This window comes from Citrus sinensis, chromosome 9 (genome assembly GCF_022201045.2).
Source record: "Citrus sinensis cultivar Valencia sweet orange chromosome 9, DVS_A1.0, whole genome shotgun sequence".
NCBI classification, from domain to species: Eukaryota; Viridiplantae; Streptophyta; class Magnoliopsida; order Sapindales; family Rutaceae; genus Citrus; species Citrus sinensis.
The window spans coordinates 8,547,431-8,574,154 of NC_068564.1; the positions used below are offsets into that span (position 1 = coordinate 8,547,431).

Genomic DNA, 26,724 nt, shown 5'->3' on the forward strand with positions numbered 1-26,724 from the left:
GTACTTGCATCATTCAGACCAGATGTTGTATCTTGTATTTTGATTGATAAAGCGATGAGCCATTGATATAGCTCGTTAGCAGAAATGCTTCATTCATTAAAGCTGAGGCAAAACAAAAGTGTACAGATTGTAACAAGTTTCTTGTCCCAGTACAAAAAGTTGAAACTAGGTTGTTGACAGACAGCAACCCCTTTTGCTTATTAAGGCTGTTCGAGGGGAAGATGTTGAAAGACCTCCAGTTTGGCTTATGAGATAATCCGAGAGCTGATGAATGCAGGTTTAAACCAACTATAGCAAGCATAGTATATACTGTATGCAGCAGAAGCACACTTCTAAAACATAATCATACAATGTGATTCACATTCTAAATTAAGACTTTCGGTGGGCAACAATTCAAGAAGCGAAATAAACCCAGCCCATTTCCCAGATTTTGGAAACAAAACTTCCCACTAAGTTAGCCGCTATTTTCTCCGAAACCAAGCAGATAATTTGAAAAAGAAAAAAGTTGTAAACTATCAAAATCTTGATAAAAGGAGTTACAATTTTGCAATTCATTTTATTTATTTATTCATTAAACTTTGAACTTCGAAAAAAATAAAATAAAATGAAATAAGATGAGCGGAGCATGAGTAAGGTTCACGTGGATTCAACGGATATTTTTTTTTTTTTTTGAACCACGAGGTGGTTCTGAGTAGGCCCCAATTATGGGAAACACATTTAAGTTTATACAACAATTCAGACTAATCTCCGCTCGTAGCAGGTCGGCCCGTAAGGGGTAAAGTGCTGGCCAAAGTGGTGACTCCATACGAGAGCTGGGCTTAAACCCCTAACCTCTCTTAAGGAGTGAGAGTGCTGAACCACTCACACCAACCAACTTTGGTTGGATTCAACGGATTATGTGAACGTGAAATCGCTCTTGGTAACATGTCTTTGATGTTGCCACGTGGTATAAAAACTGAGCCAACAACAATCATTGGCGTGCTTAAACGACACTAATTCTTAAATCTTAATATTGGCCAATTTAGGATGGCGATTTTTAAATTGACCTGTCAATCCAACATCAAACTTCCAAACATGATATAATTTATTTGGTTTCGATCTTTGCATAGTTTAGGTGCGTTTGACACACCATATTACATGGGATTGTATTATCTAATGCAATGCAATCTCCTGTTTGGGAAATCTTCTTGTTTACTTTATATTTTATTAATACACTATAATATGAATAATGCCGCATTAAACAAGTAATGCTTCGCTTTTTACACTAGTTCTTTTTTTTTTTAAACTTCTTTTAAGTAAAATAATAAAAATATATAATATTAAATAAAATTGAAAACTTAAATATGTTGTTGCCAGTGTTGATGAACTATCGTTGACAGTTTAGTGTTGGCCGGCTACTAGTGGCTATTGCATAACATTGTATTTTACACTAGAATTTGATACCATTAGAATTCTTATTGTGGGGCTATGCAATAGTACAATTATTATCCACCAAAAAAAAAAAATCTATTTGCTGTATGGTTATGGTAAAAATTTTGAAAACCAAAGCTTTGACCATTAATCTATGGCGATGAAAATTTCTTTATAGGTAATAGTTGCTCCATTATAAGGATTCTATTGGTACCAATATATTGTTCAAATGACATTAAAATATGGCGTTCGGCGGTAGCTTGTGGTGCTAACGGTAAAAAATATTTATTTTAATTATATGTATTTAATTATTGAATATAAATAAAAATAAATGTCAATGAGTCTTAAATGATTAATTTACCAAAAATATTAAAATAATATAGTCCATATTACACCAAGTTGAGTATTACATTACAATTTAACACAATATAATGCAATGCAACAAAATACAATGTGTCAAACATACTGTTAAAAGATAAAAATATATAGGTAGTTAAAATTTTAATCATACATTGTTGTAAATACTCGCAAGGTAGAAGTTTATGAGAATATGAGTATTTCAATGATGAAATTTGACAAAAATGCAAAGAACGTAATCAACTATCTCACTTATCATAGTCAAACTTTATGTGTAGTTTATGAGATTTTATGTTGACTTTTACTTTCAAAATTTAAAAGTTTATCACTCCTTTTTCTTTCTTTGAGGAGAAACTTATATTTATCTAATTGTCGCACGATTTGTCTCAAGTTTGGAAAGTCATGTTTGATATTGAGATGCCGTAGTTTTTAAGTCATAGTTTATGTGGAAAAAAAAAACTGTAATTATAAAATAAAAATTAATGATACATAACGAATATGACTTTTAAGTAATAATTTTTACAAAAACAATAAATATATTTTAAATTTTTTACTATATAATTATGAGATTAAATCAATTTAATTTTTAAGTCAAGAAAATGAAAATGGGAATGCATTGTTGGATATTCAATTACAGGTACTCACTATTGAAAAAATTGAGCAAGAAACCAACTGCTCCAACCTCGACTTGCCAACAACTTTGACTGTAGTTATCCTCATGTCAAAAACAAGATTTTGATTTATAGTTGTGCCTACAATTTCAAACATCCATTATATCCACATCATACAGGGAGTTCTCACCCTTCCACGTTTTTAAATGTATTTGAAGGGACATGTTAAATCAATGTTCTACAATCTAAAATACCATTCTGATTCTACGGATTCTCATAGTCCATGTATATCTACGACTTTTGACGTTAATTCAAGAATATTGCAATTATTATTATTCTTATTTTTCCTCTTCAGCCGACATTAGGGTTACATTTGTCCAACATATTTACCCACGTTGATTGAAAAAAAAATATATATTATGAACTTTTAATTTTTCTTTTCAACTGTTGTGATAAAATATCTTCTTCTTCTTCTTCTTCTTTTTTTTTTTTGGCGGCTATATCCAACCTATTCAATGCTCAGTTTAATTTTTGAGGGGATAATATCGTATGAAAATCTTTTTCAATCAATTTTATTATGACATCCATGCACTTAATAACAGAAATCAAACTCTATTTAGGTTTTTATATAATAGGCTAAAATCCACTCTAAGGACCCTCCAAAACTTTTTTCCTCTTCATCAACAGAATGATAGGAATGATATGAAAATCCTTCTCAATTTAACCTGTTATGACTTGCAGCTTTGATGGAGATTGATCTTATGCGACGGACATATGGCAATGATCATAAGCCTATTATGACCTGCACTTATAACAGAAATTAAAATCCATTTGAGTTTTTAATAGGCTAAAACCCCACTTTAAGGACCCTCCAAAGTCCAAACCCTTTTTTTCCTTCAAAATGATAGGAATCGTATGAAAATTCTTCTCAATCCTATTCTAACATGCAGCTTTCATAGGAATTGACTTTATGCGATGCAAGTTTGGCAATGATCAAGAGCATTCATTATGCATATATAGCAAAGAAAGATATTAGTCATCAGTTATGGACATATAGCAAAGATCTTTTATAATAAATTAAGCCGTCAAACGATTCGAAATGAGTACAAGATCTTTAGTTAAATGTACCATTCTTTTTTTTTTGTCAGCATTCATAGTAGTTACACAGATCAATACTAGCTAGTCTGAACATATTTTTATTCACATTATCGTTAGATTAGGTGTAATACTTCAAATTAAAAAATGAAAATCAACAAGCCAGCTCGCTACTTGTGATTTTACAGAGACAGAGACAAAACAAACTCATTAGATTATGCATTAATGAAATCGCATTGCTAATGCGTATGGCTCTCCCTGAATAGGGATATTCGCAGATCGGATTTTGCGGATTAGATATCAATCTATATGCGATCCACAATTTTATGGATTATAAATTTTTAATCTAATCCAATCCACGGATTGGTGAAATCCAATCCAAATCCAATTCATATGTTTGCGGATCGGAAGCGGATTTGACCCAATCTATATTTAATCTACCATTTTGCTGATTGGTTTGCAAGCTAAAATTTTTTACCCTATCCAGGAACTAACTAAATAAAAAAAATATAAAAATGATTTTACTACCGATCAAATTCAAAATTAAATAAGATTTAAAAAAATTAATTGTTTAAATAAAGTTAGAAAATACATTCACAGTTTCAAAATATAACATACCAAAAAAAAAATTCATTTGTTTAGATCAGTACATAAAAATTAACTGCTAAGGAAGCTATATATATTTATTTATTTTATATTATTATCGGATAAGACATAATATGGTGTTAATATAACTATATTTTAACTTATTTATTTAGTAATAAGTATAATGTCATATTTACAAGTTTTATTTTTATTAAAAAATATTTTTTTTATTTTTTTACGGATTCGTGGATTTTTTACGGATTTAGAGAAGTAAATCCATATCCAATCCATTGACTGCAGATTTTTAAATTTTCAATCCAATCCAAACCACTATTCCTCGGATCGAATTTTTACAGATTAGATTTTTGCGGTTCAGACGGATTGAGCAGATCGGATTGGATTCTGATTCTGAACACTCCTATTCCTGAATGCCAATGTGATGGGAGAGCACATGCATATACTAATAATATGCACCCTTTGTCTTTGTTTTACGTATAAACTTGGGTTTATAAATTAACTAGATACCTGGACGGCAACATAAAAGCAAAAACAAATAAACTTAAAGCATGTAATTAAAAGGGCTTCTGCCCAACTTTAATTATCAACCTTAATAATAGATTTTAAAGAGTACATCAATAACTACAATATTTCTATCTCTACTAAGCTGCTTCCTTATTCACTCAACTCAAGTTAAACAGACTTTTTTTTTTTTTTTTGAATGCTTAACTTCTTGTAATTCATTGTAAAAGGTCAAACTAACTGAGCTATCTTTAAAAAAAAAGATATACATACATTATGTATTGATAAGCTACTTAATTACTTCAATCAAGTACTATCAAGCCTATCAATAGTGTTACCCTAGTTGTAGAGTATCATTATTTGCATGATTGAGATAGTAAAATGTTAGCACTTTGACTGATAATCTCAGCTCTCTTTCTCTTTCTCTTCCTTTCCCTCTCTCCCTCATCAACTTCAAATCTAACTCCAAACAACTTCACTATTAATGGGCCCCTTTGGTTATTATTAATCTCATGATCATCATCATCTTCATCATCATCATCATCATCATCATCATCATTATCCATATTTGCGTACTTAGTCACTAAATCAAGCAACTCCTTGCACTTCCTTTTCATGCTTACAAGCTCCGAACTTAAGTTCCCATTCTCCTTCTTCAAACGCTTATTCTCATCCCTTAGGGTGTTGTACTCCGACAACGATGACGTCGACGACGACGACCTTTGATCTTCATCATGAGATTCTTGTTGTGTTGCTGCTGCCGTTGCTGCCTGCTGCCTGTTTGCCCATGCTTTTCTTCGACGTATCTTGCATAAAAGATCTTTCTCCCCCTTTCTAAACATTTGGTTGCAAAATTCCCACCTGCTTGTTGCTACTTTTCGAAATCCCTGCATTCATATTACATCCATCTATTTAATAACAAATAAATCTCAATATGAATGTTGTAAATCGAATATTATTCATTTAACAATTTACAATCTAGCTAGGCATTAGCCAATCAAATTTCTCTTCAGCCTGCGCCTCATCGACTGGTTTTTAAATAGTTATCATTTTGCTGCTCATCCGAATTCGTAGAGGAGGTACAGACTAAAAAAACTGATCTAAATTTTGTTTACGGTAATAAAAAAAAAATTGAATAAATAAAGGATCCTACATGTATGCTAAGTAATCTGACAAAAGCCCGTGTATGTATAGCTGCTTGCTTTTAACCTTTGAGTGGTATTTTTCGAAGGACAAACAAGAATCTTTTGATCAATTAAGTTAACATGTATTTATGACCAACACTTATTATATAATCAACTATTACAAACCCACCAAAAAAAAAAAAAAATGCTAGTGAAGGAACTAAAGTTGGGTTAAGATAGGACCCATACATCTTTTATATCTACTGGCAAAAATTTAAAATAAATAAATAAAAGAAGAAAATGGAATTGAGAAAATGATATTTTGTAAACGTACGTAAGTATTGAGCTGGCGAACAAAGCTAGAGAAGTTGCTGTGCTTGAAGAGTGTCGGCAGTAGATCCCGGGCAAACTCGGCCGGCTGCCAGACAACGAAGCCGGTGCCGTCGCCGTTCCACGAGATGACGTTATCGGTGGCCGGATCCTCTATTAGCATGTAAGTCTTCAACAGAAATGGTGGGGGTGTTGATTTTCTGGCATATTCCAGTAGGCCCTTATTGTCATCACAGCAGCTGCTTATTGTAATATTATTTGTAGCCTCCATATTTCAAAAATAGCAAACAATTAAAAAGACCAAAAAAAAAAAGAGGGGAAATATTGAAGAGGGAAATTAGCTAAAATAGAAGAAGATTAATCTAAAGATGAAGAAGGATATTGGAGAAGATGAGAATTGCAGTTAAGAACTCCCAGCCCCAACAATAGAAACCCAATACGACTCCACGAGGGCAATTCATGAGAATTCAATTGCAATGCTATTTAATTGCTAAAGACTTCGTTTACTTCGTTTATCTTTTTTTCTCTTTTTGAAACGTATCTTTTAAGCTTACATCTTCTTTAATATATATACGTCTGTCTGTCTATATATATATATATATATATATAGCAGCACAAGCATGCATATTCATTATAATTACCACGATAAATACGTTTTTAATCCTTATAGTTTCAATCAATTATTTAGTTAGTCCTTATAGTTTTTAAAAATTTTCTTTAAAAAATTATTGTAGTTATTTTTTTATACACTGGCTCTTACTTTTCAATGCTAAAATAATATTTTTAGTCTAATAAAACTTAAAATTCAACAAATGCTATGCAATATGTAACATGTGAAAAGAAACAGATGTATAAAGTGGACCTTTTAAAGTAATTTTTCAAAATTGTGTAATTAGTTCAAACTTTATAAACTGAAAGAATATTTAATCTTATAATTGTTACCGTACTGAATAATAAGGGATCCATTATTTTAAATAAAACAAAGCATAAGCTAAAAATAGAAAAAAAAAATATACCTCAATGCAGTGTATTTTTTTATAATATATTGAAATTTATATTCTTCTACCTTTAAATTTATTCTTTATAATATTAAATGAGAATCTCTTATTAGATAATAACTCGTGTGTGTGTCTGTATATATATATATATATAAACTTTGTGAAGTTTGCAGATATTATATGTTGAATTTTTTGTACCAAGCGCGTTGGCCCACGTATAGATAGGGAACAAAAATTGTCCATCTTGTGATAAAATGATATTAATAGTTTTTCCTTCACTTCTTTGAATGGCTTGCTCTGTAGATAGTTGGTTTTGACCCGTTAATGATTGCAATAGCCAATAGATGTAATTTTCTGTCAATTTAGTACGTATGGCTTCTTATGAGTTTCAAATGATCTTATCACACACGATGATTTTCCCACTGGTTAATTAATGTTATGGAAATATTTGCTTTTATCTCTTATAAAAAAAAGTGCAGCCAATCACTAACCAATTCAAATTAAGGAATAAAGATGACACAATTAGTGAAAAACATAAATTCTCTTATGATCTAACCCATGCGGATATAAATTTGACAACAATTGCTTGAAATAAAAACAAAAAACAAAAACAGCCTATATTTTTTATGATTTATAATCATATGTAATTTTTTTCCTTTTTTTGATATTGATATTATGCATACACACTCTTATTAAATATATTTTTAATTAAAAATTAAGACCCAGATGGATATCGTGATCCCAAACATTATTCTTTGAGTGAATAAAAAAAATTTACCCCGACATGTTTCTCACAATGAGAATTAAATTATTTTTTATTTGAAAAAAGAAATAATTTACCACTAAACTATCAGGTCATGATTCTTCTGTTAATTATATTCAAACTTAAATCAAGAAAAATGTAGAACAAAACAACGACCCTTCTCCAAAACAACTTTGATTGTCCAGACGAAGCTAGTTTAGATTGATTACCGAGCATTGATGATGTGATTAATTAATTAATTAATGGGGATTATCTTGTTGTAACCTATCTAATTAAACTAATATGAGTTTAATTCCTTTAGGTAGGCGAGTACTTTTCACATTATTCATGCTTCTTTTTGTTGTTTCGATCTAACGTGCAAATTCTTCTATCCAATTCTTTCTTCTTCTGTAATGATCAAATTGCTTTGGAGTTTTCCAAAGGCGAGACAAATGGCTTTTTGACATTTTTGTGTCCATGCGTTGTTTTCGTGCCTAAATTATTATTTTCCAATTTCAATGCCTGCTTACTAACTAAGCAATTGTGAGACACGCTCCAATAAATAAATAAACTATAAATTAAATTCCTTTCTTGGACCCGTTAAAAGTGGGCAAAAATTTAATGGGTCAACACAAATTAAGAGTAATTACACTAGCTGCATTCAACACTGTGAAAAGGAAAACGGTTGATTGTATTTAATTTTATATAATGACATCTTTGACTGATTCACAACATAAAAAAAAAATATTTCTAAATGTATCTCGTGGGTGATTTTTTGTTTTTAATAAATCTCGATTAGATAAAAATATTACCGAATGAAAAAAAAAATAATAATAACAACGTCTGATAAGAAGACATAATGAGCCTACTTCTCACCAACAATTCTTTAAATTTGAAAAATAATGACTTACATATTAGAAGATAGAGAGGAGTATCATTGAATTTAAGGTTAAAAAAATAATGTCATAACTGTTAACTCATCAAGACCACTGTTAAACAATTTAAAGTTGAAATTTTTCTTTTTTTTTTTCTGTGGAATCAAATATTGGCATCTTTGCAAATATTTATAAATTCTTAATGATAACCAATAAAACCAAAAAAAAAAAAAAATGTGGATAGATTTTGGTGATTCTATGATTGAGTGTATCTTATGATCACTTGTGCTAGAAGCTTTTCGCAATCTTTTCAAGATTAGGTTATTATAATTATTATTAGTTTTGTGGGGTTAGTGAAAGCAAATATATTACTATATTTTATTTCAATAAATAATGTAAACTAATACCTAAAAATAGACCTCTCCTATGATATAGTCGAGAAATTTTATTTTGGCGACAGTCTGAATTTGAATTAAAAAGATAATGAGTTAAAAAATTGGTAAAATTAAAAAAAAAATTGAAAGTGTAAAAACTAAGATGATGTCAATGGTTGCCACTCGGCTTTTATCTAGGTAGTTAAGGTTGTTGTCTTTCAAATATGAGGATAGCAGTTTAAATTCCCACAAATATATTGTGGGAGTAATTTCTTCTTTAATTATAATATATAATTGAGTAAAGACAACCTTACGTAATTAAAAAGAAAAAAAAATGATGTTAATGGTTCAGAGTCACCATCAACAGGTCAAATAAAATATCGGTCATGGAATTAATTAATTAATTAATGAGACTTGGGAGTTAAATACTAAATATGCCCTTGTTTGTAAATAGAGCGTAAAACTCACGCGCTTCGCAAATGGGTGAAAAGACAGGATTGATTACACGGGGGACATAAAGAAATTCATGGCACTTGGACATGAAAAAATTTAGAAGGTTCTCAATCTGGTTGGGCGGCAGAGCTTTCTTGACTTGATTTTTCTTTCTTTCTTTTTTCCTTTTTTAAAAAAGAAAATAAATTCTCTTTTTCGTCCGTAAGTTTCAATTTAATGAATTAATTTAATATTTGTGGGCTGATTTTTGTCGGGAAATTTATAGTAATAACCAAAAAAAATTCCCTTTTTTTCATTTTAACCCCCAAAAAATATTTCTATCAACATTAGCCATTAAACAACATTTGAGACCAAAATACCCCTCCCTCATCTCTCCCCCAACACTCCATTTCACTCATCTCTCCCAAACCGATCCAACTCCCATCATCGGCGGCGACATCAACCCTCGTCGGCGGCGGCTCCATCTCTCACCGGCATCCGATCTACGATCTACAACCTTCAACAAAATCTAGGTTAGTCATTTTTCTTATTTTCATTAATTTAAAATGAGATTTTAGAATAATAATAGTTATAGCTTGAGATTAATAGTGGTGGTGATGATGTTTGTGGTGGTTGGTGGTGTTTGGGAGTTTTGTTTTCGATTTGGGGGTGTTTGTGCTTAATTTGGGGGGGGGGGGGGGGGGGGAGCAGGGCGCGCGCGCGCCCATCGCTGGGCAGCAGCGCGCGGCACGCTGTTGCACCAAATCTGGTGCGACAGCAAGCCTCTCGCACCAGATTGGTGCGAGAGGCTTGCTGTCGCACCAGATTTGGTGCGACAGCAGGCGCTGTCGCACAAGCTCGGGTGCGACAGGCGCGCGCCCGTCGCACAAGCTCGGGTGCGACAGGCGCGCGCCCGTCGCACAAGCTCGGGTGCGACAGGCGCGCGCCCGTCGCACAAGCTCGGGTGCGACAGGCGCGCGCCCGTCGCACAAGCTGTGGTGCGACAGGCGCGCGCCTGTCGCACCAAAGCTGGTGCGACGGGCGCGCCTGTCGCACCAATTTTTTGGTGCGACTGGCCCTGTCGCACCAATTTTTTGGTGCGACTGGCCCTGTCGCACCAATTGTTGGTGCGACAGGCTTGGCCGTCGCACCACTTGTTGGTGCGGCAGGCTTGCCCGGTGCACCGAAAGTTAAATTTTCTTAATTTTTTTTTTCTGTAAATGTAATGTAATAATTTTATAAATATTACAGATACATGGCGAAATCAGAATCACCGGATATTGAAGTAGGCAAGATGTATTTTCGTTATGCTGATCATTTTCCTGGTCGAATTTCGAGCATGTGTATGTTATCTTCGGTCGTTAAAGTCATCGAGGAAAAATTAACAAACCGGCAGTTGCGTATGTTCAAAAAGAATATATTTGGACATTTCTTGGAGTGTCGAAGTTTTCCATTTAGTGGGGTAATTTTGCACAATCTTCTACTGCGGCAAGTGGCCCATGAAGAAGATAGCCGTGAGGATCAGTTATGGTTTCAAATTGGTAAGCATGTGATTCGCTTGTCAATTGTCGAATGGTGCTTGGTTACTGGACTTTCATTTGGTGTGGATACCAATCAAAAAAATGATGAAATGGAGCAGAGGCTACGGAATACGTATTTTGGTGGTGTGCATCGTAAGATTAATGTGAAGCAATTCGATGCAGTATTTAAGGAGTTGAAATTCGAGGAAATGAACGATATGGACGCATTAAAGATTGCACTGTTTTATTTTGCGGACAGAGTACTAAATGCAAGAAAAAATCACTGTCAAATTAATTTCGATTGGCTTGACCAAGTTGATGATATACAGTACTTCCGAAAGCGTCCATGGGGTCTATTGTCGTGGGAAATTATTTACGAGAGTCTTGACAATGCACTGTTCGAGAAAGACGAGAAATTTAAGAAGACTCGGTTGAAAAATTCAGATCATAATATTGAAAAATACAATCTTTACGGCTTTACGTGTGGGGTTCAGGTGCTATTTTTTTTGTTTATTAATAAGTTTTATTGTATTAAATATTTGATAGTTGTTTTATTTGATTTTTCACTTTGGTTGTTGTAGGCTTGGATTTACGAAGCAATCGGAGGGTTGCCATCAACATGGGTCGTCAAAACGAAGAATAAGATTCCCCGCATTCTGCAATGGAAGCCCATGGCGTCGTCGAGAATCAACTTTGCGGAGGTTTATTCGTTCTTCAACGACGAATCTCGTCTTGTAAGTAATATGTATTACTTATTTTTTAAACTTTACTAAATTTAAGTTATGTATACTTACTTAAAATTTTCAATTGAATTTATGGAAGGGGGACGTTTTACAAACCCTTGAGCCAAATTCAAAGGAGAGTAGCAAAAATTATTGGCTCTCTGTGAAGGATTACTTGCCAAGCATTCCAGACTGGGTTCATAAGGTCGGTATACTCTAAGCACTAAAAATTTGTTAATCGAAATTTTTGACTTTTCATTTACTAATTTTAAATGATACTTTATACAGCACCAACCCTCAATCAACGCGATGCCGTCGGTTACAAGGCATTCAGACGAGCATGACGATCATGACGACATACCAAACCCAATACCAGAGCAGTGTCATGACACTTTTGCGGATGAGGTGGGGCATGACACTTTTGAGGATGAGGTGGGTGTTGATGACCACCAGCAGCAAACAGACAACTCTGATGACGCACGGGATTCTGAGGTTAGAAATAATATACGATATTTTTTTTTATAAATTATTAATTTTTTATTGTTATTCTAAAGTATTATTTTTTTCTTTTGTAATAGTCGAGGACAAAGCAGTTTAATGATTACGTACGACGACGGCTGGATAAGATTGATCGTAACGTGTATGAAATAAAGTCAGAATTAAAAGATTTTAAAGAAACCGTTGTTGGTTTCATCGACACATTTTCTAAACGTCCAAATAAGGATTCTCCCACTGCACGCTCGTATGCGGTAAGCTAATTTAAATTTGATAATAATGTTCGTTTAACTTTTAATTTGATAGTTATTTAATATGTTCTTTTTGGCGAATGTACAGGCCCCGGATGACGTTGGAGTGTATACTGACGTGGGCAATGAAAATTTGTCTACGCCCACATCATTGTATAGTTTCTACGGGGATGTAAGTGGGGAGAGCGTGCAGGTGTTCACAGAGGTGCCTCCGGGCGTTAGTAAGTTCGGCCGCGCGTACATACCGTCGTATGTTTATAACAGTCCGTACATGATTCCTCCGGTCAGGCGAGGACAGCACGTCCGGCCTTTACCTCGACCCCAAATCATGGAGCATGCGATTGACATGAGTACGAGTGTGGATGTAAATCCACTGAGAGGATTGGAGGACTCTAGTCTGTTTGCTGAGTTTGATCAATGGTTTACTGGTGATAGCAGAGTCCGCCGGAGAGTCCAGCACCCGCGGTCATTCTTTCAAATAATTTTGGGGACAGCTTCGATGGGATGGTTAGGCGATGAGGTATTTATAATTTCCTCGTGGTGTATACTGTTGTGGATTTGTGTATAAATTTGTTTTTAAAAACTCGTAATATTTCTGTTTCTCTACAGCATATTCACGAGTATCTCCGCTTGATTAGCGAGAAGCAACGGCAGTATCCAAATGCCTTACTCCAACGTGTCACACATACTGACACATTTTTTTGGGTAACGTGCCGACAAAACTTATAAATCTTATGTGGATGTAAAAATTTAAGTTTTATTAATTTATGCATTTCTTGGTTATCTATGTATTAGGTGTTCTTGAATCAGTTATGGAATAACGGGAATTGTGCAGTCGATTCAATGGTATTCGACGACCGCGTGAATAGTTATCTTTGTGGCCGCCAGCACACAATGTCTAAATCAATGACGGATGTCGATATGGTATGTATTTTATTACATTTCACATGCTATCTAATGAAAATATTCAAGTTATTGCTTTTTCTTTGTTGTATTGTATTTTAATTTCATACATAACGAACATGTTTTTCAAATGTTATATGCAGCTACTCATCCCTGTTAACTTCGACGGCGCGCATTGGGTACTAGCACGAGTTGACTTTCGGAAAAACAAAGTCTGGATTTATGACTCATTACTCACAAATCGCGACGACAAAAGGTACAAGTTGAAATTCAAGCCACTTGAAGTTATATTCCCTCGATGGTTGGAATACGTTGGCTTCTACAATATCCGACCGGAGTTGCAGAGTGAAGACCCGTGGAAAGTTATCGCAGTTAAGAGCGCGCCACAACAAGAGCCCGGAACTGGCGATTGCGGTGTTTTTGTATTGATGGTTACGATGTATTTAATGTTCGGGATTAGATTGGAGTTTAACGCTAGTCATGTCGAGTACTTTAGAAAGAAGATTGCGGTTGATATATTTAATAACGATATTCAATTGTAAACCTATGTAGTAATTCAAATGTTGAAATTTGAATTTTTTTTTACTTCGCACACTTAAGTTTATATAATTTTAATGCCTCACATTTTAAACTTTAAATAAAGTTTTATGAAATATAAGTGTACAATACAAAACAAGCAGTAACAGTTTTAACCAACGAACACAAAAACAATAATAGTTTTAACAAACTCATAACACACAAAATACAACTAACTTCGAGTCGACGCAATGGGATTCTTACATCTCTTACGATTATGGCCTAGTTCATGACACCGACCGCATCTAACAGTCCGCCGGTCAACGTCCTCGCCAGCCGAGGGTATTCTGAGCTCTTTACGACGGCCAGGTGGTGGTGCCTCAACTGGTGGGTATACATGCATTTCCTGAATTTCATCTGGAATTTCCCAATCAGCCACATCACCAACTGGCTCTACTGGTTGTGCATAAGCCATCGCCAACGATTCTGTAGTGTAAAAGTCCGAGCAAAGGTTAATAAAATCCACCCGGTGTGTTAGACACGCCGCGATTGCATGAGCACACACAAGCTGATCAAGCTGGAACACTCTGCAGGAGCAAGTTCTCTTTTGCAAGTCAACTAACCCTTCCTTAAGCCCACCGCCTATAACTTGAAAGCGATGCGGAGACACCGGCCGAACTATCATTCTTTCAGCTATAGTTCTCCTCTCAGTGACTATTTCATCCGCCCATGTTGTTAGCCGAGTAGTCATTGATTCAGCCACAATTTTCCTATCATAAAACCATTGCTGCAATGTTTTCCTAAAGTGATCAACAAGATGAGTCACAGGAAATTTTCGAGGTTCCCTCATGAACGCATTAACACTCTCCGCGATGTTCGTGGTAAGAATGCTGTACCTCCTACCTTCAAACTGCGACCTTGCCCAATTACACGTACCGACATTATTTTCTAGGTAATCAGCCGCACCCGAGTGGATCATCCACAACCCTTCAAGTTGTCTCTTAAATTCCTCGTGGCCATATGCTTTTGCTGCATTAATAAAGGCAGGCTCAAATTGATCCCAAAGAGCTTTGGACATTCTAAACTGAGACTTAATGTTACCTTTGACGTGGTAAAAACAAACGCCATGAGTTGCATTGTGAAAAACTTTAAGAACGGCTCTCCTTATGGCAGTGCATCGATCAGAGATAATTACCAACTCAGGTCTATCGCCAATCACTCCGTGTAACTTCATCATAAACCATTCCCAAGCATCGTTGTTTTCTGAATCCATGATCCCAATGGCTAACGGATACAATTGATTGTTACCATCAAGACATGTTGCCACGAACATGCTTCCACGATATAATCCCTTCAGATGAGTACCATCTACAGCAATGACAGGCCGAATGTACTGCATAAAACCCTTGATGGAAGATCCGAGTGCTACAAAATAGTACAAGAAATTACCATCTCCATCCTGCTCGAGGTGAGTGACTGTACCCTCATTCGCTGTAGTTAGTACGTGAGAGTATTTAGGGAGCAAGTTGTATGACTCTGCAGGGTTGCCTCGAACTATTTCAAGACCAACTTCTCTCGCCCGATATGCCTGCTGGTATGTTAACTGAACACCGTATTCCTGTTGCATATCTGCTCTTATGTCATTCGGAGTATAAATCCTCTTGTCTTGAATATATTTTTCTGCGATAATATGACCGACAACCTGGCTCCTGACTTGATGACGTCCATCAACCAATACCTCATTATGACAAGTGTGTACATTGTCAATTCTCTTCACCACCCACGGAATATTTTGCTCGTTCGAACATCTAGTTGCTCGAATACGCCATTTACATGATTCTGAACAACAGTGAGCCTCGAAACGTGTCGTAGTAGACCGTGCAATCTTGAAATCAAACTTGTCTCTAAAGGCAACCTTGCGTAGTTGTAATATAAACTCATTTTTCTCAGCAAATAGCTTACCCACACTGATATCATCTGAATCACAACTGCTAACAAAGCTTGGAGCAACCATATTCGAAGGCAAAGTTGGAGCAACACTTGTAAGGGGGTCAATTCGCCTTCTCGATCGAACCATAGAAGGAATAGGTCTATTGCCTCTGTTATTCACAGGAGTATTGTCTTCACACTCATCCTCATGCTGAAACGATGGAACATTTGAAGGACCGGCTCCTCCATCATCACCATCATTATTGAAACGCGTGCCCCCCCTTGTAGTATTAGAAGGTTCTGCACAAACATTATCCCCCTCTGTCTCATTATGAAAATCATCATTGTCCCGAAAAACATTGTTGTGATACGGAGAATATCGTTGCTCCAACGACGTTGTTATTGGAAATACTGTTGCTCCAACATCCTGTAACGTAACGCCATTATCATCAATGTTGTCATAATTTTCGTGGATTGGAGAGTAATATTGCTGCAACGATATTGTCCTTGGCAACACCTCTTCATCATTATCGGGGCCAGACATATTTGCTCTAAACGAAGTTTCTGTATCGACATGTGGCTCAATACCTTCGCTCGGAACTCGAGGTGATGTGGTCACGAATATAGGAATGCATCCAAAATTAGCTACGTCCGATGCCATATGCAACACAACCCTCACCATTTCATCATCGCATATATCCATGGGCATTGCACATATACGATATAATGTGTTACTAGACCTCAAAGTTGTCTTCATGGTGATACTATAGTCATTAGGGTTAATTTGTAACACCTCGTATACTCTTGCCAATAACTGATCAAACAGATAATTTTTTCCAACCAAAAATGCTCGATTTTTACCATTCACGTACTCCATACGGCTATTTTCTAATGTCTCCCACCAACCATCGTAACACAATTCAAGTACAACTGAATCCATTAAGCCTGAAATTATAAAAAAATATTATTTCAGCCATATTAAAATAATACAGTTTTAATGATGTATTTCATGGTGGGTGCGACAGGCAACCTGTCGCCCGAATCTTGGTGCGACAGGGTGCCTGTCGCACCAAGGTTTGGTGCGACGGGTGCCCGTCGCACCTTGCTTGGTGCGACAGGCACCTGTCGCCCCCAGAGCTGGTTCGACCGGCACCTGGCGCCCCTTGCTTGGTGCGACAGGTTGCCTGTCGCACCAAGTTTTGCTGCGACAGGCAGCCTGTCGCCAGATCCAGATTTAGCCCAGTTGTTCAGAAAATAACTCATACCAGTAACTGATGTCGATTTGTGTTGGATTCGGGATTCGGATGTCGATTTGTGTTGGATCCGGATAAATTATGATCGGATATCACTTTTATCGTTGTCCTTTGCGGTCACCGTTGACTGATGAATCAAGAGCGAAAAGCTGCTTTTGGTTTGGCGATATGGGAGAAACGACGTTGGTTTTGTTACGCAAAGAAGGGTAATTTGGGAAAAAAGGCTTGTGTTTGGCTAATGTTGATAGAAAAAAGTTCAGAGGGTTAATTGCAAAAATAATAAAATAATAATGGTTATTTTCGTAAATTTCCCATTTTTGTCACCATGCTGAGGCAATCTCACCGACAGTAACCCTGTGTTCCCATTTGCTTGTGACTTGAATCAGTGGTCCGTTTGAAGTGGATCATAACTTCGACTCACCATATTTCGAGCCTATGTAGAGTATTTGAACAAGCCTTTTTTTTTATAGGAAAATTATCATTATATCATCTTTTTTTATTTTATATTTATTCAATTATCATAAAATTTTAACATATTCTCTGTATTATTTTTTTAAAATTTATATCAATTAGTCACTTTTACACTAATACCGTTAAATAATTTAAATAAAATGATAATTTTACCTCTAAATAAATTAAAAGATCATTTTATCTTGTAAAAGTTTTAAAAATAAAAGAATTATAACTATAAAAATACCTCTACATATAATAAAGAAATAAATCCAAAAATTAGAATTTTATTTTTAATAAAAATTATTTTAACAAAAAATTATATTATAAAAATAATTACAAAATTTTGGGATTTAATAAAAATCCCCTAAATTATTAAAATTTTGGGATTTATTTTTGAATACATAAATTCAGTTACTTTAATATAATTTTGCAAAATTATAATTTTTTATAAATAAATTCAGTTATTTTTTATTATAATTTTAAAAATTATAATTTTTTAATGAAAATAATTATTAAAATTTTGTAAAATTTGAATTTAATAAAAATCAACTGAACAACTCTATTTTGGATTTTTTTAAATTTAGGGATATTTTTATAATTATTTTTTTTTATTTTTCAAGCTTTTATAAGATAAAATGGTCTTTTAATTTATTTAAGGGTAAAATTATCATTTCGTTTAAATTATTTAACGGTGTTAGTATAAAAGTGGCTAATTGATACAAATTTAAAAAGAAATGTGGTGTAGAGAACATGTTAGAATTTTATGGTGGTTAGATAAATATAAGGTAAAAGAAAGGTGGTGCAATGATAATTTTCTTTTTTTTATAAGTGCATGTGAGAATAAATATTCACATTTTCTTAATGATTTTGATTTTTAAATTATACTCGAGATATTTTTGTGTTATACATCAATAGTCTACTAATTGAGATTTCAAATATACTTGAAATTATTACATGGTGACAAGTTGCTCCTAATTAACTATTGATACATGATTCTTTGGATGTGTTTAGTATATTGTATTGTATTGTATTGTATTATATTAGTTGTATTGCATTGTGGTGCATTTTTTAATAAATAATAAAATAATTAACATACTTTTTACTTATTTAAAGTAAATAAAGTATATTATTGATTTATTAAATATTTAAGTTTATTAATATTTTATAATATTATTAAAATTAATTTTCATTTACATATAAATTAATATTTAATAAATTTAAACTTATAAGTTATTAAATAATAGAAGCAAAGTGATTAAAAAAATGTGAATTGTATTTTTATGCAATACAATTTAAACTCTACCCTTACATAAGATTATTTTATGCTTCTTTTATTGTATTAACCACTTTTTTAATGCGGTGCAACGCAACTAGAAATTGTATTTTATACTTCTTTTTCGTTCATAAGTACAAGAATATTATAAGAATAATATTTTAATGTAATACAATATAATAAAATAAAAGCTTTCAATTAGGGGTGGACAAATTCGAGTTCAGATCAACCAATCAGATTTCGAGTTAATCGGGTTGAAAAAGAAATAATTTAAACTCAATTCAATCTTGAAATCCGATCTAACCATAGTTCAGACTGAATTAAAAATTTATGTTTGTGTTTGCTTTTGATTTATTTGGATTTTTCAGGTTGGATCAGGTCAAACCCAATCCAATCACCATCTAATATTGAGTTGACAAAAATCTAACTTAATTGAATTTGAGTCTTCATGCACGTTTAATCCAAACCCAAATTTTTCGGTTTAGATTGGGTTGGGTTATTTGCCCACCCCTCGTGTCAAATATGCCTAAATTGTCCAATAAATTTGTTTGCAAAATGGGTAAAAGATTGAAAAAGGACAATTTAGGTTTCGGGGCCCATTGCCTTATGATTGAAAAAGGAAAAAAGAGAATAAAATATTATCCATTACAGTGGTGCTGTGAACACCCTTCTAAAATCTTCTTGAAGCACTTTTTTTTAATATACTTCTCTAATGCCAAATATGTATTTTCCATAATCATTTAATGCCAAAATAACCCTAATTTCTCATTGATCATTATTCATTAATGGAAGAAATAGTGCTTTTTACCATAAGAATTTGATGCAATAACTGCAACATCCCATACTAATATTGAGCAGCTCGTCGTATAATTTTATATTACCTAATATTATTGTCTTCCTGAAAATTTAATTAAGCCTAGTGTCATAACGACAAAATCAAATCGCAGCGGAAGTAAAACTAACCTTAAGGAATTTGTTAGACATATAACAAATAAAATAACATAAGAATTTATTTCCTCTGATACATAAATTTTAACTAATAAACCAACACAAGAGTTCATCTCCATTGATACACATTAGTTATACAAATAATTAGTTACAAAAGTTTTCAAACAATACACAAGAAACAAAAGTAGAGTTTTCACATGGGACTTCAATTTAGGGTTTAGCTTTTACTTGCTTTCCTTGGGAAAATAAAATTGACAAAAGGGTGATCTGTCATACTCAGTAAGTAAAAACATGCATAACAAACAAAACGGTATCTTTATTCAATATTTTCAAATATTCAATTTAACCTTAAGTTCAGAATAAACACATGAATCTTTGTATAGAAGCTTATTGGGCATTGTTTTGCTTAAAATAAATTCAAATTGAACAACTTGAGCTAAATTCAAATTCAGAAAACATTTATCATATCAAAACACATCCAAAAACATATATCATATCATGACTTATCATATAGGAGGCTCATGTCAAATAGTATCACCTGCACCCACGGTGACCCGGTATAAATCAAATCATATAATTTGTGGAATAGAACAAATTTCACTAGTGAAAGTCACCAATTTCTCTTGGTGACCCCACTAAAATAGAACATATCGTATCAGAAAATAACTATCGACATTGAACCAAAATATTTAAATTATATTCATAAAACACAAACTTGAATCTCATATAGTGACTCGTACGTGGTACTTCGTAATATATTGGCTTTTAAAAGGTGACCCCAGTACAACTCACAATCATAAATTGCAAGATTTTAATTCAAAGTTGTTTAAACTTGAGCAAAGACTATTTAAACATGTATTTAGTTACACAAACATAATAAAAAAACTTAATTAAAGAAAACATAATTTGAAAAACATTTAGAAAACAAAAGAGTTCATTACGGATGGATCTACTTACTTGAATCTAGAGCAAATCTTAACCTTTCACTAACTAATCTCAAACATCATCAACACATCCTAAAATTGAAAAATATGATGATTTATTATTAAATCCATATAGAATAAATCATAACCTTAACTAAAAATCCTTATCACAAACGAACTATCGAATTCTGCACAATAGTCAGCAACCAAAATATAATTCAATATTTTCTAGAACATTATCTCACATGTAAACTAATTAGTCCTCAAGTTGCAGAATTTATTACTTAATAAATTAAAAGATCTAATTCTTGGAATGTAGTGAACTCAATCTCCAATTCTCAGTCTGCCAATATTTGAGCCAAACTTCACATAATATTTGAAAACCAAAACGAACTTCAAAGTTTACAAACTTTATACCATATCAAAGCTACATATATCTAGTGCGATACCCAAAATTTTAAAATTTTATTCCTCATATTTTTAGAGTTATGAATTTTTTAATACCTCTGTTAAGACGTTTCTTCAGCAAATAATGTGGTTTCTCTCAATAATTCAGTAACCCAAAATGCCACCAAATATTATGAAATTTCACAGAGAGAATTTTCCATATGTGTATTTAACTATACCCAAAATTCACAATTTTATCTGTCATACAACAATTTGGCATTCTAATTATCAAACAATGCAAGGTTCAACATGTTTCCAACAACACTCAAATTATTAAACTCTAACTCTAACAATTTCAGTAGCCATAACTTCACCCAATAGCCGTCAAAAGCAGCCATCTAGATGGTCAGCATCCATGTTGTTCAAAGAAGAGGAATTTTGCAGCAAGTTGGAAAGGAAGAGGAGCACACAGGTTTGACATTTGAAAGAAGAAAAAAGAAGGTAAAAATAATATAGAATTGTTGCATAGTGCCAAAGCTTTCTCTATAAATAGAAACGAAGAGAATGAGCAAATTCATTCCATTCAGAGAGCAATTTAGGGAGTTGAGAGAGAGTTCAAGAGCTTGCATTTATAAGCTCTTGTTACAGTGATTGAGAGAGTTTGGGTGTATTGGGGTTTTGGGAAGTGAGCTAAAATACTACAATACTTGTAACTCCTTTTCACTAGTAAAATATTTTCTTCTGTCTTTGCCCGTGGATGTAGGTTAAAAGCCGAACCACGTAATTTTCTGGTGTCCTCTATTATGCTTGTTCTTTATTTTATTCTTACAATTTCATTTTAGCTGCGGTCCTGCTTCACCCACTAATTTTCTAACAGTGGTATCAGAGCTATTGGTTGTATTTTTGGAGTCGGAAACTGTTCACGTAAGGGGTACTATTCATGTATACAGCACTGTACACGTATACGACACTATTCACATATACGGTACTGTTCACGTATACGGTTTTGTTCACATAGATGGTACTATTCACGTACGTATATGATACTATTCACGTGAAACGGTGGAAGCGATCCAAGAATTTTGTGGTGCAAAGCAGGGAATAGTGGTGTGAGTAAAGCAACTGTGTGATTTTGTACATGTCTAGGAAAGTTCTGTCACAAAGGCGATAAGAGCTTAAGGAGTCTGGGTTTTAAGTGGGACCATTGTGACCCCTCCAGTCTTTCTTGGGAACTTTCCTGGTGTGCATTCTCACAAATACTCACAACTATTCAAGGTGGTACACTAACTTGTGTGTAGTATTGATCAACAAAATGGCGGCAAAGTATAAAATTGAGAAGTTTAACGGAAATAATTTTTCATTGTGGAAAATGAAGATGAAAGCTGTATTGAGAAAAAATAATTGTTTGGCAGCAATTGGAGAAAGGTCATTGGAGATAACTGATGACAAGTGGAACGAGGTAGACGGCAACGCCATTTTTGATCTACACTTGGCACTTGCGGATGGAGTATTATCCAGTGTGATAGAGAAAAATACAGCAAAGGAAATATGAGATACTCTCACAAAATTGTATGAGGCCAAGTCACTACACAACAAAATTTTCTTGAAGAGAAAACTCTATACTCTTCGAATGGCGGAATCTACAATGGTGACCGACCACATCAACACATTGAAGACTCTATTTTCACAACTCACAATGTTGGGTCATAATATAGAGGAAAATGAACGTGCAGAGCTTCTACTTCAAAGTCTACCAGATTCGTATGATCAACTCATCATCAACCTGACGAACAACAATCCAGTGGAGGGTCTAGTTTTCGACGATGTTGCAGCCTCCGTATTAAATGAGGAGAGCAGGCGAAAAAATAAGAAAAACAGACAAGCAAGTTCGCAGCAAGCAGAAGCGCTATCGGTGACGAGATGGAGATCAACGGAACGTAGCCCCAGTAGGAGTCAAAATCAGGGTAGATCAAAATCCAGAAGTAAGAAGAATGTTAAATGCTACAAATGTGGCAAGAAAGGGCACGTCAAGAAAGAATGTTGGAGTAACCAGAAGAGAAAAGAGGGCAAAGAACCTTAGTCATCAAATGCTTAGGGTTGTGTAGCAAGTACCTCGGATGATGGCGACATTCTTTACAGTGAGGCAACAACTGTTTCAGAAGGCAGAAAATGACTTTCTGATGTCTGGCTTATAGACTTAAGAGCTACCTGGCACATGACCTCTAGGAGAGAATGGTTCTACACATATGAACCTATCTCAAGAGGATCTTTATATATGGGAGATGATCATGCCTTGGAGATCGCTGGTATTGGTACTATCAAAATAAAAATATTTGATGGTATAATTCGCACAATTGGGGAGGTACGACATGTTAACGGCCTGAAGAAAAATCTATTGTCTTTAGGACAAATAGATAGTCATGGGTACAAAACTCATGTGGAGAATGGAATTATGAAGATTGTTAAAGGCGCGCTTGTATTGATGAAGGCAGAAAAGATCGGTGCTAATCTATTCATGCTTAAAGGAGAAACACTACATGAGGCTGATGCGTGTGTCGCGTCAAATGGAGAAGAATCAACGATGATGTGGCATCTCAAACTTGGCCACATGTCAGAACAAGGCTTGAAGATTCTCTCTCAGCGAAAATTGCTTCCGGGGCTCAAATCGGTAAGTTTACCATTTTGCGAGCATTGTGTTACAAGTAAGCAGCATAGATTAAAATTCAGTAGATCTATTGCTAGAAGTAAATGCATTCTAGACTTGATTCATTCTGATGTTTGGGAATCACCGGATATATCCATGGGAGGTGCAAAGTACATGGTGACTTTTATTGATGATTATTCCAGAAGATGTTGGGTGTATCCAATTAAGAAAAAGTCAGATATATTTTCTGTGTTTAAAGAATACAAAGCGTGGGTGGAACTTGAATCTGGCAAAAAGATCAAGTGCTTGAGGACAGATAATGGTGGAGAGTATACAGACGGCGAGTTTTTTGCTTTCTGTAAGCAAGAAGGTATTCAGAGGCAGTTCACAGTGGCATACACTCCTCAGCAAAATGAAGTGGCGAAGCGGATGAACAGAACTCTTACAGAAAGAATAAGAGCTATGTTGAGGACTGCTGGTCTATCCAATTCATTCTGGGCAGAAGCAGTCAAAACTGCCTGTTATATAGTAAATCGATCGCCATCTACAGCTATTGGGCTGAAGACAGCGATGGAGATGTGGACTGGAAAGCCAGTTGATTATTCCTACCTACATGCATTTGGATGTCCTGTGTACGTGATGTACAATGCCTAAGAAAGAACAAAGCTGGATCCAAAATCTAGAAGATGTATCTTCTTAGGGTATGTTGATGGAGTAAAAGGGTATCGTCTGTGGGACCCCACTGCCCACAAGATCGTCATCAGCAGAGATGTTATCTTTGTAGAAGATCAACTGCAAAGGAGAGATGAAGATTATGGCACTACAAAAGAAAAATCAGAGATTGTGTCGGTATATGTCGAAAATATTCCAGAAGATTCAGATTCTTCTGAAGCAGCACCAGAGCACGAGGAACAAGAACCAGTCGAGTCCGAGGCTCCAGAAGTTCGTCAGTTAACTCGTAAGAGACGACCGCCAACGTGGCACTCGGAGTATGTCACAGAGATCAACGTTGCATATTGTCTTTTAACAGAGGATGGAGAGCCTTCAACTTTCCATGAAGCTTTAGAAAGCTCAGATATTGCTTTGTGGATGATAGCAATGCAGGAAGAAATAGAAGCTCTACACAAGAACAAGACATGGGAACTTGTACTACTACCACGTGGAAGAAAAGCCATTGGAAACAAATGGGTCTACAAGATTAAACGTGATGGTAATGACCAAGTGGAGTGGTATCGTGCGAGATTGGTGGTGAAAGGATATGCTCAGAAAGAAGGTATCGACTTCAACGAGATATTTTCACCTGTAGTTCGACTCACAACAGTCAGAATAATCTTGGCAATGTGTGCTACATTTGACCTACATCTTGAGCAGTTAGATGTGAAAACTGCATTTCTTTATGGAGAACTTGAAGAAGAAATATATATGCTCCAACCAGAAGGTTTTGCAGAAACAGGAAAAGAGAACTTGGTTTGCAGGTTGAACAAATCTCTATACGGTCTCAAACAGGCGCCGAAGTGTTGGTATAAGAGATTTGATTCCTTCATCATGAGTCTTGGATACAACAGACTCAGTTCAGACCATTGTGCATATTACAAGAGGTTTGAAGATAATGATTTCATTATTTTGCTGTTGTATGTGGATGACATGTTGATAGCAGGTCCCAACAAAGATCGAATCCAAGAATTGAAGGCACAGTTAGCTAGGGAGTTTGAAATGAAGGACTTGGGACCAGCAAACAAGATTCTAGGGATGCAAATTCACCGAGACAGAAATAACAGGAAGATTTGGCTTTCACAGAAGAACTACTTGAATAAAATCTTGCGACACTTCAACATGCAAGATTGTAAGTCAATTTCTACTCCACTTCCTGTTAATTTCAAATTATCCTCAAGTATGTGTCCTAGTAATGAAGCAGAGAGGAAGGAGATGTCTTGAGTACCGTATGCATCAACAGTGGGAAGTTTAATGTTCGCTATGATATGTACAAGACCGGACATTGCACAAGCAGTGGGAGCAGTCAGTCGATACATGGCAAATCCTATTGGAGAGCATTGGATAACTGTGAAGAGGGTTCTGAGATACATCAGAGGAACCTCAGATGTTGCATTATATTATGGAAGATCAGAGTTTACTGTCAGGGGCTATGTGGATTCAGATTTTGCAGGAGATCTTGATAAAAGGAAATCCACTACTGGTTATGTGTTTACACTTGCGGGAGCAGCTGTAAGCTGGGTTTCGAAACTGCAAATCGTTGTGGCTTTATCTACAACAGAAGCAGAGTACATGGCAGCTACACAAGCTTGCAGGGAAGCTATTTGGATACAAAGGTTATTGGAGGAACTCGGGCACGGACAAGAGAAAATTTTTGTATTTTGTGACAGTCAGAGTGCCTTACACATTGCAAGGAATCCAGCCTTTCATTCCAGGACAAAGCACATAGGAGTTCAGTATCACTTCGTTCGAGAAGTAGTGGAAGATGGAAGTGTGGATTTATAGAAAATCCATACCAAAGAGAACCTAGCAGATGTTTTGACCAAGCCGATAAATACTGATAAGTTTGTCTGGAGTAGATCCTCTTGTGGCCTAGCAGAAACGTAGGCAACATGATTATGGCGAAGCAGAAAGAATGGTGTGGAGATTGATTGATTCTCAATCTAATCTCCAAGTGGGAGAAATGTCAAAAGCAGCCATCTAGATGGTCTAAAGCAGCCATCTAGATGGTCAGCATCCATGTTGTTCAAATAAGAGGAATTTTGCAGTAAGTTGGAAAGGAAGAGGAGCATACGGGTTTGACATTTGAAAGAAGAAAAAAGAAGGTAAAAATAATATAGAATTGCTGCATAGTGCCAAAGCTTTCTCTATAAATAGAAACGAAGAGAACGAGCAAATTCATTCCATTCAGAGAGCAATTTAGGGAGTTGAGAGAGAGTTCAAGAGCTTGCATTTATAAGCTCTTGTTACAGTGATTGAGAGAGTTTGGGTGTATTGGGGTTTTGGGAAGTGAGCTAAAATACTACAATACTTGTAACTCTTTTTCACTAGTAAAATATTTCCT

The 26,724-nt window shown here is 34.9% G+C and overlaps 3 protein-coding genes across 3 annotated transcripts; 2 read left to right on the forward strand and 1 right to left on the reverse strand.

The window, feature by feature from the left end:
- Positions 1 to 4,627: 4,627 nt before the first annotated feature.
- LOC102625986 (heat stress transcription factor B-3) lies at positions 4,628 to 6,602 on the reverse strand. The gene is made up of 2 exons (XM_006492870.4): positions 6,036 to 6,602; positions 4,628 to 5,464 (listed from the first exon to the last, which is right to left on the reverse strand). The coding sequence occupies exons 1-2, from the start codon at positions 6,300 to 6,302 to the stop codon at positions 4,934 to 4,936; spliced, it is 798 nt and encodes a 265-aa protein (XP_006492933.2). The 5' UTR covers positions 6,303 to 6,602; the 3' UTR covers positions 4,628 to 4,933.
- Positions 6,603 to 10,923: 4,321 nt separating this feature from the next.
- On the forward strand, positions 10,924 to 12,553 carry LOC102607454 (uncharacterized). Its single transcript, XM_052434265.1, has 3 exons — positions 10,924 to 11,899; positions 11,983 to 12,186; positions 12,273 to 12,553. The coding sequence occupies exons 2-3, from the start codon at positions 12,004 to 12,006 to the stop codon at positions 12,450 to 12,452; spliced, it is 363 nt and encodes a 120-aa protein (XP_052290225.1). The 5' UTR covers positions 10,924 to 11,899; positions 11,983 to 12,003; the 3' UTR covers positions 12,453 to 12,553.
- On the forward strand, positions 12,505 to 13,885 carry LOC102613012 (ubiquitin-like-specific protease ESD4). The gene is made up of 4 exons (XM_052433972.1): positions 12,505 to 12,960; positions 13,050 to 13,145; positions 13,236 to 13,364; positions 13,487 to 13,885. The coding sequence occupies exons 1-4, from the start codon at positions 12,505 to 12,507 to the stop codon at positions 13,883 to 13,885; spliced, it is 1,080 nt and encodes a 359-aa protein (XP_052289932.1).
- Positions 13,886 to 26,724: the final 12,839 nt, after the last annotated feature.